Source organism: Sinohyriopsis cumingii, chromosome 3 (assembly GCF_028554795.1).
Source record: "Sinohyriopsis cumingii isolate HCF-2022 chromosome 3, ASM2855479v2, whole genome shotgun sequence".
Taxonomy (NCBI): Eukaryota; Metazoa; Mollusca; class Bivalvia; order Unionida; family Unionidae; genus Sinohyriopsis; species Sinohyriopsis cumingii.
In genome coordinates, this window is record NC_142963.1 from 60,842,368 (window position 1) to 60,865,430 (window position 23,063).

Here is a 23,063-nt window from a genome sequence, read left to right on the forward strand (position 1 = left end):
GAAGAGCAGTTTGGTTGACGAATTTGAGTTATATTTCAATTTGTAAACGCGTTTTCTCAACCAGACTGCAGTAGAACAAAATGGCTTCGCGGGTGTTACTACGTCGTCTGTTCAGGGTGAATTTTGCGAAATGTCAAAGCTGTTTGTAAGTGCAGTATATTAATTTTACTGAATATGATCATATCTAATGATATATATTATATGCTTACAAGTGTCTTGTTTTCAATGTTACGTCGAAAACGTATGATACACGTAAGGTTAAAAAATGTTATTTTCAGTTTTGTCCCGAGTTTGGCAAAAACATACATTTGGATAGTCCTACCTGTAAGACCTGACGCTGATATTTATGTTTTGGGCGTCATAACAAAATCAAAATGTGCTATGTCTTACATGTAGTACTAACATTTGGAAATTTGCAACTTGGACTATCATGTTTAACTCGCCCAAAGTTTGATATAAAAAAAATGAAATATACATTTAGATCTTTGTAACAAAGATGACATGTGGCTGACGCGAACATAATGTTGTCAAAAAGGAATAGTCTGAGTTGGAAAGAAAATAAAAAACATACTGCGTGACAGAGGTGTCTCATTATGACCCGTACTGATACTGTACACTGTCTGTCCTGCTCTAACATAGTCCTACAATGTAAGACATCTCCCTTGATATTTATGATTTGGGTTCCACGTCTTACAGCCTAAATATGGTGTTGTATAGAATTTTCCCCAGTCGACTGACGGGGGAATGAGAGGTCAAATTGAAAGGAATGTCTCACACTTGGTAGCACATATCAACACTTTTATAACAAATTGAAGTCATGTGACTTTAGTTGGACCTTTTTCAAATAAATTCAATTTTTCACACAAGCAAATGAATGTGTTGGCAAGTTTTGTTGAACTACATTTTAGTTGGTTGAAATGCAATGGAGGCCGGGAATGCCAAAATCAGTTAAAAAGGTGATAAGTATCATCAATGAAACAAATAAAAATATTGTAATATTAAAAAAAGTGTTTTGAGAGCTTTGTTTTATTGAAAAAACTTATCACAGGATTCCTGCAGGTACTGGAATCCTGGAAAAGTTTTGGAATTTAAAAAATAAATTTCAAGGACCTTGAAAGTCGTATGATTTCTTGAAATCTTACAAAGTTTTTTGAAGTCATGGTATTTCTGACAGTGGAATTCAAAAATTTGATAACTGCTAACCTCATCGAGAGCATAGCCCCGATTAAAAAACCTGTTTCAGACGTGACAAAATTGTGATGGGATTAGCTGTATCATTTCAAGGTATTGTGGTTCTCAGTTTTGTTAAATGGACCAGGAAAAGAGTTGGAAAAGTCATGGAATTTGTTAAGTCTACATAAACCTTCTTATCTCTCTTTTAACCATATTTGGCATTCCCAGTTTCCTTCATATTATGCCTGGTGAAATGTTCAACAGAGCTTGAAAAACATCTATTTGATTGTTTGAAATTGTCAGTTTATTAGAACAAAGACTTCAGAGTAAGTAAAGTCCAACTAAAGTAACATGAATTTAATTTGTTCATAACTATATCTGCATTCTAACCTTTTTTCATGTATTCATCTATCCACACACACATACAGGGGTCATACTACCAGGCAGAGGGGGCGACTAAGTCGCCAAAAACATCTAAACTTGTATTTTTCTGTTAGGAAAGCAATAACGACATTGCCCTGTGATTTTTCTTTGTTTAGTTGTACAGCGATTTACAATAGTTTATGACTTTTGAGATGCTCTTCACTATAGTCAGGAAGTTCTCACTGTAGTGCTATAGCCCAAGGTGTATTCTAAGCATTGTTAATACCAAATGTGCCAGCAAACAAACTCTTGCACATTCACAGACATGTCTTTTAATAGCTGAATGACTTTTAACCCTTTACCGAATAAGTTGTCACTGCTCTATTTCTGCAAGTTAAGCCTACCATTTGATGAAAACATACCAGCTTCTGTTTTGATACTTAATTGTTGTAAAGCACTTTCTAATTTAAATTTTTTTAAATGAAGTATTTAATTGCCATGTTTATGTTATTTTCTTTATAAAATCAATTTGAAACCTTGAGTGAACCTATAATGGTGAACATTGCTGTGTTTAGGAAATGATACTTCATTAGATTGTCTATTTTCGTAAATGGTTCCACAAATAGATTAAGGAAAATACATAATTTATAGAAAGCAAAGTCTAAATATTATGTGATTTAGATTAAAAATGTAATTGTTTAAGTCAGAAACACATCATCATGTGACAATGCTATGTTATGGAATTCTAAAAACACTGAAACTTTGTAAGGATGTGTTTTGACATTCATTTTGTGAAAATACAAATAAAAGCGGTAAAGCAAATACTATTTAACCAAATGCATGACATTACTACAAGTAAAAAGGCTCATAATAAAACCATAAATTTGCATTCCTGTCAATGGATTATTGTAATGGATTTAGAAAGTAGTTAAGAAAATCCCTCTTTGAGATAACATGCACTCATATGCCATGCATGGAGCCATACATGTTCTTGGTTGTGATGATTAGTTTGCAAACAATGATATGATTCAGTCATATATCAACATTAATGCTTCATTGTGTTTATGAGTAATGTTTAATCAGAAAAAAAGAAATTATGATTAACAGTGGTATAAAGTTTCTTGCACCTTTTGCTGTATGTATATTTTACAAGGGGTTGTTTCAGAGTAATTTAGAATTCTTTTTGACTGCCGTTTTATACAGAACTTTCAGACAGTAAAAAAAAAATAAGTGGTAGTTTATTAAGCATTTTACTGAATTATAAGACTATAATCTTATAGCTCTTATTACTGTAATTCATGTTTTTCTTCTTACCCTTTAATTTTTTGTGCACCATGAGGCTATAAAAATAATAAGTAATTAAATCTTGTCTATATTATCTAAGTTAACAATCATGGACAAAAGTTAGGTGCACAATTTAAATATACATAACAAATCCTTAAATACAAAATTTGCTACCATGTGAGTGAAGAGTGTTTTTGCGGCACACATAACTTTGGGGGAAAGATTGTTGGCTCACTTGCTGCTGTATGAAATAAAAATGATTGTAATACATGCTATCTCAGTTTATAAAGAAAATAATGTTAATAATCATTATATTAAATTTAGTTTAATTTGCTGTGAGAAATGTAACTAGTAACTTTTGAGCCAATTGTTTTTTGGCCCCGAGATATTTGTGCCGTTGCTTTTCACTAATGCAGTAGAGAATTTTGCATTCAAGAATTTAAGACTGAGTGGATATTTGTAAACAGATATGTAATTCTTCCATGGAACAGATGCAAATGTCAGCCTGAGATTGAGGGTCAAGTGTAAAGTGGATAGTTTGGAAGTTACTTGTATCTTTTATTGCATGATAGACAGGGTCAAGTGTCAGAAGGTATCAAAGGAATATTCTTTGAAAATTTTGTCACTTGGTATGATTTGTTTTTCCTTCATGATTAGCTCTACAAATCCATCCAGTAACTGGCTAATCCAGATATAATTTTTTAAGCATGATCAGCTGGCGAATGAAAAAGTTCTCTGATTTGCAGTCATATGTAAGCTGCCAGTTAGTAGTGAAGTTATTATTTTGTTACTGTGCACAAAACAAAGTAAGATCAGTGATTATTTTTAGTCAGTGATGATTTAATTTATAGGATGGATTAATGTGAGCTGGATAGTGATATTGTGCAGAACAAATTTGGGACAGAACAACATATACAGGAATTTTTATATTTTGATGAATTATGCACACAAAACAATCTTGATTAAAAAATAATAATAGTTATTATAATTTTTGCTGAATGGTATTTGTATAAAAACTCATTTTAATAGGTGAATCTATGCACAGAGGTCAGCTGTGTACAAAGGCCAGTTTTACCGTTTTCCAAATGCGGCTGCTTTTGATAGATTTATCTGTATATGCAAAAGGATGTATGCATCTCAGAGGTTTTAAAAATGCCTAAGCACGCGTATTTGGGTAAAATTTTTTATCTGTGATGCAGAAAATCATGCAGGATTCCTCTGTACATGCGCAGTAGCTGGGTGGCAAATTCAAAGGCTTGCCATTCCTGTTTCTTCCACCTGCTGGGTGTGAAAATGTGTTGATCAAGTGATCATTTTAGCTGTGGTAATATTTACAATGACAGAATTCAGTGACTGAAAGGTCTAGGTGTATGTGTTGTCATTATAAGAGTACATCAAAAGAAAACAACACAATAGCTGGGAGGGCAAGTTCAAAGACTTTAACTTGCTGTTGAGTGGTGCGAAAATGTGTTGATATTTACAGTGACTGAATTCAGAGGCAGAAATAACCCAGAGATGCACATGTGGTCATTATAAGAGCACATCAGCTGAACAAATTTAACTTTCATTATTATCAATGCAGGTATGTGAGAAAGCTTGCCAGTAGCTTCTCGAGGGTCGGTGGTTCTTTCCGGGGATTTCCCGGGTTCTTCCTCCACCATTAATACTGGCCGCCATGTATAGTCTATTGAGTGCTGAAAAATGGCGTTAAACCCTACAACAACAACAACAACAACAACTTTCATAATTATGTTTATTTCCTAGTGTAGCAGAATAAGTAGTGTGTGTGACCTCGAAATCAAGGCATGTCGAAACTTAGACAAATGCTGTCTGCAAAATTTGGATAAGTATTTTGGGGTCAAATGGCAAATTGACAAAGATTATAATGAGATTAGGAAGAGTGTTGAAGTGGCTAGAACTGATAGTTCAGATGGAACAGAAGTCAAATGTAAGGAAGTGTGTAATGCTTGGCTTAGTGATTGGAATCAGGTCTTTCGTGGAATTGACAAAATTTGTCTCATTCTAATGGACAAAATAGAGCTATATTTCAGTGGTATAAAGAATTTGTAGAAATCAAACTTAATGACAACCATTGGTTCTTCTTATCTGGAATTTTGGTCACTTCAGATATACCCTATATGCTTATGGGATTGCAACTTTTTTTTTAGTGAGACTCTTGTTTTTACCAAAATAGAGTCCTGAACTCTTAGTTTTAAAATCCTAGCAAGACCTCTGCATATTTTCTTTATTCAGATCTCGACATTTATGCTAAATGATAGGAATGAATGACTTTCTTAATTAATCTAGTTACTGCAGTATGCATAAAGCCTGTTTGCTCAAAAATGCATGGAAGTGAATGACAGTATAACTTTCTTGAGAGATACATATTTGCTCAGTATTTATCCTTTATATTTTCAATGACAGATTAACAGAATTAAGTATCCACAAATATGAATTTGTAACAAAACCATGATACCCACAAATTTAATTTGATTTTCAGATGACACAAACTTATTTCAACTGAATAATACTTTCTGCCCATTTTTTCTTCAAATTTCAGGAGCAGGCTACAAAACGGATTGCAGCTGCCATGTACCAGCATGTCAACAGTTATCTCAAACAGAAACAAGAAATCAAACTTTCTTATCCCTTTTTTGAAAAATCACCTTCAGGAGCAAACAGGTTCAAACTTATTATTATTCATCTACCCCCAGAAAAAACGAAGAAAGTACTTCACTGTAGTCTTGCCAGTTATTCATTGACCTATCATTGTAATATTACAACATACAGTACATGTAACTGTTACTCATGTTCTATACCTTTATATTAAAAGTATGCTAGGTATGATTAAAGTCATTTACTTAGAAAGAAGGCATCATTTCTCCTAAAGACAATGGTAATCACCTATCAAGAGAGCACCTTCATTTATCATTTTGATGGGTTGTCGTTTTTATGCATTGTAGTATTCAGCTTGATGTAATAATATTTAATAATAACAACATACCTTTCGCTCAATATATCACCTACTGTGGGTCCAAAAACAGACTGCATGATAAGCAAGGGTGTGAGTTACAGAGGCACCTCTAAAAATGAAGAAGGGGGTGCCATCCTGGCTAGACATCATGAAGATCAGGGGGTAGTGGCACTGTTTGATGGCTGAATACTTGTTTTGCAAAGGATTGGGAATAATTGTCAAAAAATAGCTTTTTCTGATGAAACTGTTCACTTTTTGTTATAAATTACCTTTATTTTAAGATAATCCAATCACTGTAGTCTGAAAGATTCTGAAAAATATGAGTTACAGAAGTTTCAACACATATCAAACTATTGTATATTGCATCCCTGGTTTTGCACAGTAAAATAAGATTCCTTTATCAAGATACTAAAGATATTTCTTTTGTGAAACAGCCATCAATGTTCAGACTGGAATTTTAAAAAAAATTATTTTATTAGTTAAATAATGATGTTGTGAACGTTTTGCAAGTAATTTGAAACTTCTGCTCATCCTGGAGCATGTGTATCAAACAGCTTTACAGGTACTGCTTTTGCTTGGTTGCCTTGCTGTCGTTGATTATGAATGACTAGGATAATTTAAGGTAGTTTGATTCTGTTACTTAATATAATATTTATAAAGTGTTTGAGTGTTCAATTGAAATGAGTTGACCTGACACATGACTGTAATTGCTAGCTCTTTGACAAGTAGGACTTGCATGTATTTAAAATTTGTATTGTATTTCACCTCTTTCATTTGATTTGATACAAACAACATAATTAACGTGATAATATGAAGCAGGTCTTCTTTGAATTGAGTGTATAAATTCAGCAAGTACATCCACAAATATATCAAAACACAGCAGTTAATTAGGTTCTTGCAGAACACTTGCAGACAAAGCTGTGACTGTAGCTGACATTTTTCACATCTTAATGCAAGAGGCATGTCACCTTCATGATGATTACACTGAAACATGATTAAAACTTGTAACTGAAACTTTGTTCACTGAACAAAATTTATTTCATTGGTTTTCATTTCTTAAAGTGGTGCCACCAGTAGGCATTAGAGACATTGCCACTGATTAAAATTTCATCTAATATTGTTATTTTAATTAAGTATATTGAGAATTTTTTTATTATAAAAGGACAAAAATATATGACTTATTAAAGTTAATTATTTTATGATGTTGTTTAAAATTTTCCGACACTGCTGTTTTTGAAGATAATATGAGGAATATATCAGGGTTTTGTTTATCATTTTTGATCCCTAATTTCTTCACATTCAACAAATAAGTGTCATGTTTTTTTATATTTTCTAGGAAAAAAATTGGGGAAAGCTGGTTCACAAGTTATCTGTTCACGAGTTATTGAGGAAGCAGTGTAATAATAATTAGAAGAAGAAATATTATTAACAGTTGTTTATTATTATTATTATTAATTGATTAAACTGAATACATACCTTTAGGAGAAAAATTTAAGTACAATAAACGTGTTCTAGAATTTATGGTCTTTAGTGCATTTTATAAATGGTATACAGAACTTTCATTGCAAGTAGTAAAGTCATAAGTTTGGGTATAATTTCTATGTTCATGTTATAAGAATAGAAAACATTAATCGGATAGCTTGTATTTATGCAGATTTACAGATGACAGCTTATACCTGGTATAAAATGAGGGATCGTAGCCAGTTATCTTTCCAACAGGTGGAGCCACAGAAAAACCCGGTCCAGATATTAGGTCATCCTCTGAGTTTTGTTGACAAATCGAGTGATAAATAATTGTCAAAACTACAATAATACTCCTATCAATGAAGAATAATATTATTTTATTATTTGGTGTATCAAATATATATGTTAACATAATAAGACACTAAAATCGACGGTTGTCTTATTTTCAGTTTAATTAAAATAATATATTTTACCACTTTTGGTCTCCTTATGTTGAAACCTTTAGTGTGAACCTATTATATATAAAATCTTAATACTGTTCACTTCATTTTGTAAGTATCCGTTGATTAGTGTGGCTTTAATAAAACTGTGATTAGTGTGGCCTAAAGAAAATCACTTAAACAATGGTTACAAATGGAACACTGGATCTTTAATCTAGCTTTAACAATTTTTCAGTCATATCGCTATGATGTCTGCAGTGTGGCAGTTTATAGTGATGCCTAGCACTGGGGCATCATGTCGCAGACATGTAACATGATGTCCCACCCAGTCAGATTATCCTGATACCAGGCTGACTAGTCCTAACACTAACCTCTTAATGCTGAACACCAAGCGAGGTAGCTGTTAGAACCATTTATTAAATCTTTGGTATGACTCAGCCAGGGATCAAACCCACAGCCTCCTGCATCCAGAGTAGATGCCCTAGCCACTGGGCCGCTGGAGTGGTGAAAGAAAGAAGAAAAGACTTTATAAGTAAATACAAAATGTACAATTTATTATCTTATTATTTTTATTCACTCATAAGACAATTTATGCAAAACAAGTGTAAGAAAGATTTCTTATTTAAACTTTAAACTAAAAGAAAATAATTGCCTTTATTTGGTCAACAAAAGTGAAATATATGGTCACAAAGAGGTAGATAGACTTTGTATGCATTTACAATAATTACCTCTGTCAAAATAGCCAGGACTCAGTTAAATAACTGGTTAAAAAAGGAACAGATGTTTGTATGTGTGGTAGTCAATAACAATCCCCAATATTGCACCATATGTTTTATTGCAACAAAATCCAATGTAATGTTTTAAATCTTGTCTCAAACTGTCATTGCAAACTGAATTTAACACACCAAGAACAATAAAACTTTATTTAGACCATGATAATTCTCTCCTTTTTTCCTTCCAGGTAATATTTTATGTATAGGTTGTTTGGATAAAATAATTTTTTTCACTTATATGACTTATAAAAATACTGGTCTAGGATGACATCTTTGATAAACTTATTGTCATACACCTCCAACCTAGGGAAAAAAACACATTTACAGTTGCATATAATGCAGAGATGATATTACCATAATAATGTATCAGATATATGTTTAATGTAAAAAAATATTTAACGAGAATCTTGTATATTTCCAAACTAAACAGCTAAAATATTTTCTAAGGAAGTCAAACATTTACTAAATTATCGTACCAAGTAACTATCTAAAGAATTATTCAGATTAAATCGCTGAGTCATCCATGAATTATTTGATTTTAAAGATATGAATCTGTTGAAAAATATTTTCAAAAAAGAACCATAGTTAATTATATGAAAATGAGTATTTTATTTTTATGCAGATTTGAGAAAATGTGATTTTCCATTTGCAACTACAATATCACCGATTATGCCTGATATTTACTTATCTATCAGTTAACTCATTTTTTTCACCCAGATAACTACTTGTCTTTTTTAAATCGTCTCTCACCGATGATAACATCCATAATCCATCCGATTGAGACATTTTGTAAAGCAAGATGAAGATGCTATCTTTTTTTGCTTGTTTATTGATCAGGAAATATATACTGGAAATAATCTTGGACCACTTTGTTTCATGCTGGCACCTATAGGTTTGAAGGGAAGATAACTGGCTACAATCCCTCATTGAAACTCTACCTAATAATACAGAATTACATATTTTCAAGATTTGAATTCCATAATTGTTGCAAATATATGTAAAATACACATAGGCTAAGAACTACTACATACATATTATAAAGCCACTGTGCTTTTGCGCTAGATGTTTACATCTTCTTAGGGAAATAATATTGGAATAATTTTGAAATTGACATACTTTATCAGGATTGTCAAGAGAGTTTCAGGATGTACTGGACTCTCAACTCCTGGCACTCAGGAGTTCTATGCCTTTTTCTAAGAGTCCCTGGCATAAACTCATGAGTCCCTCACTTTCAAATGAATAAAAAAGAAAATGTAATACTAAAAAATGAAAATATTTTTCAGTAAATAGTACGTTTAAATATTATTCATTTAAATTTATGATTTTGACCCCTACAACAACACTAAAAAAAAGCCCCGCAGGAATAAAATTGTCAACAATTAGTTTCTATCCTAAGAATGACCATCTAGAATGCTGTTGAGTTTTAACTTCAAGTAAAATAGCATCTCCATTCATATCAAAGAAACCTCGCATTACACTGTACATGATACATAAACATAAATTAAGATCATTAAATGAAAGAAGGAATGAAGTAATAAACCAAGCAACATTTATGTAAACAAAATAAATCAAAATAAATACTTTAAATAGTAAGCAGTATTCAATGCCATAAAAGTTGGTTCAGAGGAATAAAGGTGGGGTATAATATCTGCTCTAGAGTAAAGATGTATTAATCTTGATACATGCTTCATCCCTTGTGCCACGGGTGACACATTAGGTTTCAGTGAGAGTCACTGCTGCCAGTCTGCAGCCCTATGTGTGACAGTGTTCCATGCTAGGTTACATTCCTTCGTATCTTTCTCTATGGTCCTCCTTCAGGTCTCATTGGGTCAACAGCTTGGGGGTGGGGGAGGCTCCAGTCTTTGCTGCAGAATGGGAAAGATTTGCCTTGATGACATGTGGACCCATTAAGTATGGACTTGCAAGAGGCATGACTTGACATCCCCACTTGCATGACTTCCAAAAGTTCTGTGATTTGCCTTCCAATACAACAGGCCACAAAGCAGCAGGTTGGAGCAATACATAATGTCACTTGTTACCTTCCTCCTTATTCTCAGTTTCCTTGTCAACAAGGATATCTGTGAACTCATACCAATTTAAGATTTCGGTCATCCATGTCCAGAACTCAACATTGAAGTAAATAAAGTATGTCTCCCTTAGGAACAAGAATCAAATTAGTACTGTGGTGGATTCTTGGCTATATGGAACAATCCATCTGCTAGAAAATTCCTTTTCCTGTTACGTTTGCTCAATGCCACAGTAGAGGTTTTAGTCCTGGGCACCAGTTGCAGTGATTCTTTGATTTAAATGGAGTTCAAACCTTTGACCATTGAACCAACTTACACAATCTGCAGAATGAGGTTTCATCTGGAAGGTTGGGAAACCTCAATAGACTCATTTTGGCAATTCCTCAGCAGTTACAACATATGGCAGTGTCGATCTGTACAGATACAAACACAGGATTGGGGGGGGGAGGCAAGTCTCCTATCATTTCCTGATGCCAGTGGAGTGGGGCCCCTCAGGATGATTATTTACATATCAACATTCTTGAGATGAAAACCATTCTGAAAGTCTTTCATTGGTGGCTAGAGAACCTAAATGGGAATAGAGTTCTCATTCTGTCCAACAACTCCACCGTGGTGACTTCTTTCTAATGACATGGTGGAACCAAGTTCCCAAACATTTGTATTCTTTAGTGGGATTTTCTAAAGTGGTGTCCCACTGACAAATCCATTTCCTTGTTCAACATATCCTAGGCTGGTTAATGTACTGGTGTACTTTTTGTCCGGCAAAGGCCAACTACATTCAATGCATATGGAATAGTCTCTTCATCCCTCAGTTTTCACTTAATAGATGCAGCTACTTACATGTTGAGAGCATACTGTCCACTGTTGCAGTAACTGATGACAGGATTTGACACCAGTCTTGGTATCAAGGGGAGATCATTCTTTCACCTAGGTAGGCAGATAGCTTTTGGCTTTTTAGCTAAAACGTTTTAATCTGGGAGGGCTGGATTTGAAAGGTAGTAGTAGTTCTTCCAAGTATCATCAAGAAACATTTTACTTAAAAAAATTGGTATCTTTACAGTGTTTTATCTACAAATGGCTTCATGTAAGTCATTTGACTCATCAAGGCAAAATACAGTCAAAATCCAAACTTATGAGTCTTATTCTAGCCGTTGATCAGTTTTCAGTAGTTTTTAAAATATAGTTACATTGTTTAAATACACAACAAAAGTATTAGTTATTGTAAAGCCAATAAGTAAATTCTCTTACCAGAAGCATCTGAACATTATATATTTGTTAAAAATCTTGTTGAAGGTTTTATGTCATCAGACATAATTCGAGCATATATGACAAGGCATTTACTTTTGGCTATGTCAGTGCTTTCATCTGCCATTACTGTCACAAATGACGAATTTTGTATGTCATGTATAAGACTTTCCTCAACATTGTTTGATAGGTGCTCCAGTAACTCTGAACAGGTAGTAGCCGAGTCATACTGGTTGGCAGAATTTTTCAACTTCTTCAGCCGCTAAGTCAGGTATTTTGTTAAGAAGATATTTGTATTTTAAAACAAGGGATGTCTTCCAAACTCAGCCAATGTACACACTTGCACTTTCACTGCTCTGTCTTGTTTGGAAGAATGTTTTTGTAAAAGATGTCTTAACTGCCACATTCTTCACTCGACTTAACTTCTTTTTGAAAATGTTGCAAGCAGTGTTTTCATCCATTCCTGCATGAACTATGTTTTATCTTATGAGTAACTGTTACCTCATGTTTGGATGATGAAGGTTCCACCAGTTCGATAACAATACAGTCAGAGGTCTTGGAAACGCTTAATCATGCATATTTGGACACAATTTTTTTAAACTTGGGATGCAGAAGATCATTTATACAGGTGTCCTCCATATGCACACATTTGCCAGACGGCAAATTCAAGGACTTGTCAGTCCCGCTTCAACCATCTGCTGAATGGGAAAGTGTGTTGATCAAATGATCATTTTAGCTGTGCTGATATTTACAGTGAGAAAATTTAGTGGCTGAAAGATCTCCAGATGTACATATTGTCTTTGTAAGAGTACATCTGAAGAACATAACCCAATAGCTTGGCGGCAGGTTCAAAGACTTAACTAGCTGCAGAGTGGTGGGAAAATGTACTGATATTTACAATGGCTGAATTCAGAGGCAGAAAGACCTAGTGGTGTACTTTTGTATAAGAGTACATCAAATAAACAACTTTACTTTTCATTATTGTGTTCATTTCCATGTGTAGCTGAATAAGCAGTGCATGTTACCTCAAAATCAAGAATGTTGAGAGTTAGACAAAAAGCTGTTTGCAAATTTGGATAAGTATTTTGGGGCAAATTGACGAAGATTGTAATGAGATTCAAAAGAGTGCTAGAACTGATATTTCACATGGAACACTATGTGTGATGCTTTGCTTAGTGCATGGAGTAAGACATTTCCATGGCCTGACATAATTCACTCTCACTTTAACGGACAAACAAGAGTTACATGTCATTGTTGTAAAGAAGTTCTAATCATCTGGAAATTTAGCCACTTCAGGTAGGACCCGTTATGCTTCTGGTAGGGGACTGCACCTTTTGCTGGTGGGACTCCTGTTTTTTTTTCCAAAAATAGGATTCCTGGACACCTAGTTTTAAAATACTAGCAAGACTTCTACTGTTATCATCGGTTGGTCATAAATGCAGTCCAAAAGATAATTTGTTTTGGATCTGTTTTATTTTTTTTGCCTTGGATGCCATTTTCAATCAAATGCTGATAGTATATTGGAACAACGCAAGGCATAAAATTGAGTGAATGGAAATTGTTGCTTCATTGAGTGACAAAGGTGCGCATAAAATAATAGTTTCTTGTGAGAATCATGTGTTTATTTTCCACCTCTTTCTTGGGTATGGTGATTATGCGGTTTTAGCATTACAGTCAGCTCCAGGCTCCACACTCAGTTTTAACCCTATGTGTTATGACAACATTAGCACAAGAAACTGATGTGCGCATGTTTTCCATTTGGGAGAGTTGTAATCTAGCCATTAAAATAGTTAGACTAAACCTTAATTTTGTTTTAATCAACAAAATATAATATTGGGGTGCGTTAATTTATCTACTAACGATGATTTTTAGACCGAACCTTTGTTTTTTGTTGATGAGTAAAATGTAATATTCTGGTGCATCAATTTACATACTGGTGACTATTTTTGTGTGTCAAATTGGAAAAGTATGCATATATGACGCGGGGGTAGATAAAACACTGTCTTTATGGCTGTCTCAATGAATTTATATCTTTTCTTGCCTATCTAAATTTAAACTTGAAAACAGTGCAGTGTCGTCAGCATAAACAAGGACTTCCAGGAATGAGTTGAGAGTCCACCTATTACTTCTTTTGCTATCCAGTTATTTCTTTCATCAGCCAGTCGATGGCAAGGGCAAAAAGGAAAGTTGCAAGGATGGAGCCTTGTTTTATATCTGTTGATGTTAAAGCAGTATGTGAGGTGTTTTGTCACAGATGACTTTACAGAACATGATGATGTTTACAATTTTAAGTGGGATGTACCATCAGACTAGTATTTTCCAAAGAAAGTCATGGTGAAGACTGTCTAAAACCTTTTCAAAGTCTATAAAGATTGTACTGTTCGATTCAATTATCTGCTGTAGATTATATGTGTGTAAATCTGGTCAATGCAGGATTTTCCTTTCCTGAAACCAGCTTGTTCCTTTCGGGTGAGGAGCTCAGTTGTGATGGTGATCTTCTTGAGTATGACTCTGCAGAAGACTTTGCTGATTATGCCTCAAGTTGTTACAACCCACAATGTCATACTTTTTTTGGTAATTTGATGATGATTTCAGTTTTCCATTTGACAGGTATCTTTTCCTTCCCCTATCTTTAGCAAAATTTCTCTTGATGATCATTGGGGTTTCTGTATCTTCTGACCTAAGCTTTTCTGGGCAGTTGCTGTCCTCACCTTTCTGAGGGATTATATGGCATATCTGGCTTATGTCTCAGAGATGTCCACCAGACTGATGTCCATGTCCTCTTCTGCTTCTGGCTTCAAGTTTGTAACTGATGGGTCTGGTTTGTTCAGTGCCTTTTGAAAGTGTGCCTTTCATATTGTCATTTTCTCCCTCTTATTTTATGTGTTCAGGTTCTAATAAACAGTAACAGAAGAAAGAGTGAAAACAACAAGCTTTGAAAAAATTTAACAAATAATGTATCTCCCTGGAAAAAACACTGGAAAAATGAAAAATAAGAACTTAGGTTTTAAGAATCACATCCAAAAATAATCCAAGATTAATCCACGAATTAAATTTTAATAGTCCTAGTAATGAAATGTTCTGATGAAATTTGAGTTCGAGTCCAGACAAAAAAATCCAAAATGGAAGGCAATGATGTATGCTATAGCCTTTATAGTACATTTGTGTCTACAGTTCTTTGCTTATTCACAAACAATATTCCAGTGTTTAAATTTCTGAATAAAATTTAAAGAAATGTCTTTGTCCAAGAATTCTTTATGAGCACTAAAATATTTCCAGGAAAAAAAATTATCTTTATGAATCCAAATAATTTGAATAAAACTTAAAATATGACTCCAAACTGGTCACAAACAAAATGAACACCTTACGTCCCAGTGTTTAGAAGTCCGACTGACTAATTTCTCTATAAACAAAGGTTATACAGTAACTTGAGACACAAAACAGATTCCTGGATGAGGGTCAAGTGATCACATTCCAGAATGGTTTAGAAGGTATCTACACATCTAAGGACACGTATTCACCAGTACAGCCTCAATTTCACTATTATCATTCAAACTATAGGCTGCAACAACAATTCAAGTGGAAAAAAATGTAATGATATCTACTTGACATGTCTAATGCTGTTCATTGAGTGGACATGCTACTGCAAGCAGTTTAAATAAACAATGACTTCTTTATGCATCATCACATGGTGTTAATCATTGGACACAATGGGCACATGTATTGCTGCTTACAACCATACAAATTATCAACAGCACTTAATCAACTGTTTTTGTTTATCGGGGAAAAGAAAAGGGCCTTTCAGGTTGGTAAGATAATCCCTTTAATCATATCTTCTCAGTAGCATAGTGCTGTTCATTGGTTAGACACACTGTCTCGAGCATTCAAAACAAAGAAATGGATATGACACTTATTATCATAGAAATTATATTACTAACATAAGCAAGTGTATTTTGACAAAAGGAGCATTTTCCAACCCAAAAATAGCAAATAGTTTTTTTTAAAAAAGGCATGGTGGAATGTAAAACAGTGTGGTTTGGAAATAAAACATTATGGCATGATGCCATCCTAAAATAGCTTATGGGCAACACTAGAGATGTTTACAGTATAAACGAGGGTCAGTTGCTTGAAAATTTGGAAAGAAATTATAAAACTTGCAGCTTATTAAATAACCTGTTACAGTGATCTTACAGAATACACAGATCACTGCATGAACATATGTAAGAAAATAATCTTAAGGTTGAAGAAAATTCTTAAAGCCAACTACCATTAAAGTTCTAAAAACATGTTATGTATATTTAATTTGCATAATTTGTTTATTTATATTTTATTATTTCATTATATTCTGTGGGTAATGTAAAATGTATCTAGTAGCTGGCCTTCTCTAAAATCAGTGACAGTCTTGTAAACAACATTGTTGACCTTTTTTCTAAGTGAAGGATAAATATTAGGATCATTATCTTAAGCTGAGTAAAGGATATTTGTATTTGTATCTAGCTAGACCTGGTCTGTGTGATGACTGTCACATGCTTTGTTATGGTTTTAGTAACTGACCTAATAATTATAACTTAGATTCTTCTAGAACAATGAACTTATGACCCTCATCCAAGCTATTCTTTTGTTGTATTCAGATTTTGATTAGGGTGAAATTGTTTTTTATTTTCAGGAAATACAAAGTGCTCTATAATAGTCATGGAAATGGACATTAACTGAGAATTATTAATGAATTCAGACAAGGAAACCTTGGATTATATTACTGTGATTCAACAAAAGACTGTTGACACATCAATACAATTCAGACCATTGGTACATTAGTACATTAGAGACTACCTGCAACTACAAGCACATCAACACCTTCAGCATTGGAAATTATTTGAAGATCACTAAAGTTTATTCAGAACTTTATTCATTAGGTTAGAGTGTCTGCTTCAGATGCGGGAGATCGTGGGTTCGATTCTCCTGTCGAGTCATACCAAAGACATAAAAATGGTACTAACGGCTGCCTCACTTGGCACTCAGCATTAAGGGCTTTGTGTTAGGACTGGTTGGCCTGGTGTCAGGATAATGTGACTGGGTGGGATATCATGCTTCATGTCTGCAGCATGATGCCCCATCACTATAAACTGTCACACTGCAGACATCGTTGCAATATGACTGAAAAATTATTAAAAGCTACGTTAAAAATCCAAATCATATACACATTATTCATTAGGATTTGTGTTAGTAATTCTAGGATTGTGGGGGATTTAATTCACAATTCCATAAGTTCTTTTTACATTTTCACTTTATATTCTCGGGACATAGATTATTTGTTGAATTTTACCAAGCTTGCTGCTTCTCACTCTTGTCATTACTTATTTTAAGACCATAGAGTTGTAATAATGACCACAGCTAATTTCAGGCAGTCTAACCTCTGCTGTTCTATTTCAGCTCGCAGCATGTTTATACAGGTGCAGGACACACCCAATCCCAATAGCCTGAAATTCATCCCAGGTGTACAGCTGCTTGAACAGGGCACAGTCGATTTCCCCAATCCTCAGTCAGCACTCAGCTCTCCATTGGCAAGGTTAGCAGTCCTGACTTAAGACATCTGGGAAAAGTTGAATAATTATGTTTGGAAAAATTGGTGTTTTTAAAAGGCTAAGGGTCCGTACAAATACAGAATTACTTATTAAATGTATAGGCAAGTAGTGTTTGCTTATTCATCATGCTCTTATCATAGATACTTAGTTGGGTCAAATTGCACACAACAAAGATCTGTTAAGATATACAAATATACGTCAGTTGATGTAACATTAGTTTTTTAAGGAACTTCATCCAGGATCACCTTGAATCAGTTATATTTGACAAGGAAAGCCTGATGTGGTATTGATCCATAGTCTGCACTAATTATGTCATAAATTCAGCAATCACCAGAAAGTTTCATTTGGCCATGTTAATGCCATAAATAGTGTACTGCCATTTTAAAGTAATAACAAAATGTGGTGACTGATTTTATACATATTGATTTATACACATGGAGAGTTATATCTATTTCTAAATTGGGCTGAATATATATTTTGTCATATAAATATTACACCCTATAATTACTGTAATTCTTGTAGGTTAATTCCTATAGGCTATACAGATATTTAACAGAATATATGGAATCATCAGTTATTAAGGAAAGATTTTTACCTTCCCTGTGTAGTTGCTTATAAGTCGAGTCCAACTGTAAACTGCACAGATTAGATATGCCTTTGCATAGTGTGCCAGCAGATCTGGGTCTCTGCAGTTTGACTGGAGTAATCAGAAGAACAAACAACAAAGAACCTGATCTGCCAGTGTATTATGCTACAGCATGTCAGGATCTTTGTTGCTTGCTGTTTGAGTCAACTTTTAAACAAGTTCATATCTTATTTGATTAGCTCATTAATGAGACTGACACTAAAGATAGTCAGGTGCCCTTCAGTAATTGATAACATTTGGCTTAGCTGAATGAAATTAAAGAGTTATCCAAATTGGCAGTTCTCTACTATCTCAGTAAATAAGGTTAGTCATGGCTGATTGCAACACTGATTCCATTAGCCAGTCAAAAGGTGTAATGCTTGTTCTTAGTAGCACTGATTTTTTTACACAGTCAAGTGTTTTGATTAGCTGCTGATGTGAGCAGTGACAAGGCTTGTAATTAAGATTTTTTTCACAAAGTCACTGGATCACCAAAATTTAACTTGTACTGATTCTGCTTTAATCATAGCTCGAGCTAAAATCAGACAGAAGGCAGATCATTTTCCAATTCAACATTATTATTCATTAACATCAACTCAAAACAATGACAACTGTATTTAACCAACTATACTCATGAATGAAGTACCCAGTGCTTTTTAGTAAATCTCTGAAAACTCTGTACAGAAACTGCACAACTTCCCAGTCCCTCTGGAGTCATACTTCAGTCATTTGTGCTCATTTTCCCACCATTTCTGGTACTTTATTTGTTCTTTAATAAATATTTGCAATTGTGCTCTCTCCTATCATTTAATTTCTGTCATGAATACTACAATGAAAGGCCCTATAATAACTAAAATGCATATTTACAATTGTCACCAAATAATGCATTGAATGTTTATCAACAACAATTATATAAATATTAAAACACATTGATTATTATAATACTGGATTAATCATGGAGTTTTGCAAATGTTACTTTTTCCAACTGGTCAGTGTTGGCATGAGACTGTACACTTTTTATTATTGTCATTAATGAAATCAGTGCTTGGGGGCAGTACATCAGGCTAGTTCAGTGTGTGCAGAGACTTTTGAGAATAATCACACTAATTTACTTGATAACTGGATGAATGGTTTGACGCTTGTCCATTTGCAAGCATTTATTGTACAAAATCAAGTGCAGGATGCTGGTAGGTGCTCAGTTAGTACAACAAAAAGGTCAGTCAGCCATTAAAGGGAATGCTAGCTTGTGACCACTTCATATCGGTTGTGATAGCAACAGGTGCTAGTTTTCACTGTTCCAGTGGATTAGTGACACCAGGGTTTTAGTGATCCATCTGCATAAATAATAACCACATGATAATGGATTGGTGTTTATATAAATCACTGCACTTAGCTTCACCAATACTGGTTGAAATGGTAAAACAACTGACAGTGTGGATATAACTCTATCAGTATAATTTTATCCATCTTTTAATATTCACAAATGTCATTCAAGAGGATCAAATGATAAACACTGTAAAACCAATTTGAGAAATGTACACCAACTGACTTTTACGTTGGTAAAAAGCACTTGTCCTGGACATCAGGCTACTGTATTTGCTTATCCATGAATAATCAGTATCCCCCACACATCAGTTCCTAACCATCCAGCCTGCCCTACAATTTGAAAGCCACTTTGAATGTCTACATACCAATCGGATCCCAACTTATGAAGACCTACCTTGAGCACTGTGCAAACATATGCATGACATATGTATGCAAAAATGCGCAGTGCCCTGGGTGTAGAGTGGTCTAAAGTGCCTGCCTTTACTGGTGTCTGCCATCCCACTTCTGTTCACTTGGGTTCAAGTCTTAGGCTCAGCCAGTATTGGTATGTGAGAAAGTTTGGCAGTAGCTTCCCATAGGTCAATGGTACTTACTGATGTTTTCTTGTGTTCTTCCTCCACTAGATATTCTGGCAGCCAGTTTTTGTGTTTACTGAAAAATGGAGTTAAATCTACAACAAAAACAACTACAACAACACAAATGCACATAATTATGTACAAGCAAAACCACAAAGCCCAGACAAAATTTGTCAAATTAAGTAATCCATGTCCTCATTTGTGGGGGGGCCTACAGTTACTAGCATTGCTGAGAATACCTTAATCATACCCTATTGCTTGATACTAAGTTTTGACCTGTACTAAATTGAAGGGTTGGAACAAATTAATCTCAGTATACCAGTATTAACAAATGGTTCAATAAGCCTGGTGGTTACAGCTGTTCAAAAAAGGGATGTGACCAGTCTATTAAACAATCAGTCACATAATTGACCAATCATATGACTATTAAGTGGTTTGTTCACCTCCAAAGTTAGCGATAAAATGACACTGATGAGTTAATCCTCCATATACCCTGGCACTATATTTTATCAATGTCATTATTCACTTTATCTACACTGATGAGGATATGCAGTCTGGGAGAAAGATTTTTCTACACCAGCCACAAGTTAAAATGGTGTAGATGTATGGTATGGCTACCATGGTTGAAATATATTTTAATAGACTTGATTGCATTATGTTTATTTTCAGTGCATTTGCATAATTGACCATCTTTGTGCAAATTAAGTAATCCATGTCCTCTTTTGTTTCAGGCAATTATTTCGAATTGAAGGCATTAAAGGTGTATTTTTTGGAGTGGAATTCATCACAATAACTAAAGTAAGAACTTCTGTGTTGTGAACCACATCGAGGATCTTGTCTTCAAAGTCAAGGTCATGGCTTGTTATTTCATATTTTCCCCATACATTTTTATTTAGCTCTTTAATATTAGAGCTGTTTGAGATTAACTTGTAAACTTACATTTTAATATTATAATGTGCTCCCTCTTACGTTGGGCTTTGTATTTTCAAAGTCAACAGGCTAAGGTCACAACTTGATGTTTCAAGTTTTTTTTATAACACTTTACATTATTGTCTATAACTTCAGAGCTGTTCATAGATTGAGGGATGAAACATCTTATACCTAAATATTGTCATTAGAAGGTGTCTCATGTACCTCACTTAGGAGTCATATATACAAGGTCACAGTCATGGGGCCAGTCTTTCACAATTTTCTCTCTCTGTTTCTTTTTTCAAGGTCAAGGTCACACACACATACCCCTCCCCCCAAACACCCACACCCACACAGTTTGTGATTGCTAATGTTTCTGCTTTATATCTTAAAAGTGGCTGAGGTTTAGGGTTGAACATGGGTAGATTTATGTTTTTCTATTTTGATGGTAATTCATGTATAACAGTACGGTTTTCTCTTCAAGGTCAGTGTCACTGATCAATATCCTCCCCATTTCTGAACTTTTAAACTAATGCCCTTTTGTAACATGGAGATCCAGATAAAAGAAATAAAAGAAATGAACGACTATTATCCACTACAAGAAGAGATGTGTGAGATTAAATCATAGGTTACGTATTTGTTATGGACTAATCAGTTTGATTTAAAGCCTGAAATTAAACAGGGTATACATGGCATTGTTAAACAAATCTGTAATTGATTTCACTGAACTGATTATTCTTTTTCATAAGTTGTAACATTATTTCACCACAACACAGTTCACTGTATTCATAGTCTGTATAGTGTTTTAAATGCATAATGTTTGAACAAATCAATATATATTTTTTCTTAGAGAAAAATGGTCATCTACAGACTGACGCCTGATTAAATATGTTGGTGTGTTCATTTCATGACCTCATCTGCAAAGGGAAGCAAGACATTGAGACATTTGCCTTTTTTGTGTAGGTTTTCCAGTGCTGCACTTGGTTTATTTCTTTCATATGCAAGACAATAGATATGGAACATTGGAGTATATCATGTTTAATTGCATTATGACAGTTTCATCATGAATAAAGCCAAGGTTGTCTAGTGTTTGTCATAACCATCTCTTCATCATTATATCTTTCTGACTATGGGGCCCCGAGTGGCCGAGTGGTCTAAAGCGCTCTCTGTTACGGATCACTGGCATCTCACCTCTGTCTGCGTGGGTTTGAGTCTTGGATTTGGCCAATGTTGGTATGTGAGAAAGCTTCCCAGTAGCTTCTCATGGGTTGGTGGTTCTTTCCGGGGTTTTCCCAGGTTCTTCCTCCACCATTAATAATGGCTGTCATGTATAGCCTATTGTGTGCTGAAAAATGGCGTTAAACCCCACAACAACAACAACTTTCTGACTATCTTAAATTATTATGCACTGCCATTCACACAACATATGCTGCATAGTGCAAAAGTTGGTGGATAATATGATTGTGCTCCATAGACAGGCATACAATCTTCTAATTCTTACCTGATGGATTTATCCAGAGTTACCATTAATAAACTATGGGCATATATTTATCATTACTGTTTTTCCAAATTTTGTACAGATGTTGAAATTTCTTCATGTCCACAACTCATGATAATTTTGTCAGACAAGCTGATTCTCAGTAAGTTAATTCAGATGGTCTAGCTCACAGTGTAGCTTGTAAAATAATTGATCAGGACTGTTACATCTCATCAAGCAAGTATTTATTGTCCCAGAATCATATGAAATCAAACTTGGGACAAGACAAATGATAATGTCATGATTATGTAATGTCAAGCAAATGTTGCAATTATAGCTCACCTGTATAAAGTAGAGGAGAGTTACTGCTCTACCGCCAAGTATTTGCATGGGCATCTGTACAAATGAAAGCACTACATATTTACAGACTCACTGAATCTTAACCTTTCTAGGTAGTACTCGACAGTTTTGAGTGGATTTTATAGCCCCTACCCCACTGGGAATAAGACTGTGAGGCTAACTTTCTACATGTAACTTTAGTTGGCTAATTCTTTTCCATTAACTCAGGTTGTTAGCATACTGAATAAATACTGTTATACCTAGAATGATGAAACATGGTGTGGGGGTGCATTTTAATGAGTTCTAAACCATCATCACAAAAGTAGGTCACAATTACCAATATTTCATACTTCATTTAAATTTTATTTTATTTATCAGGCTTTTTTCCTGGCAGAATCATCAGAGTAGATGTTTGTATGCACCTATTTTAGTACCATACCCTTATGGCAAAAGAAGTTAACTGTGACCTACATTTCACATTTTACAA

The 23,063-nt window shown here is 34.4% G+C and overlaps 1 protein-coding gene across 1 annotated transcript in view; it reads left to right on the forward strand.

Annotated features, from left to right (window-relative positions):
• Nucleotides 1–6: 6 nt before the first annotated feature.
• The window catches only part of LOC149802952 (NFU1 iron-sulfur cluster scaffold homolog, mitochondrial-like), a 46,751-nt gene continuing 23,694 nt past the window's right edge, over nucleotides 7–23,063 (forward strand). The window contains exons 1-4 of the mRNA XM_089952464.1: nucleotides 7–145; nucleotides 5,381–5,502; nucleotides 17,174–17,309; nucleotides 20,583–20,649. Of these exons, the coding sequence (XP_089808590.1) occupies nucleotides 81–145; nucleotides 5,381–5,502; nucleotides 17,174–17,309; nucleotides 20,583–20,649 (390 nt within the window). The 5' untranslated portion in view covers nucleotides 7–80. The remainder of the gene's footprint in view (nucleotides 146–5,380; nucleotides 5,503–17,173; nucleotides 17,310–20,582; nucleotides 20,650–23,063) is intronic.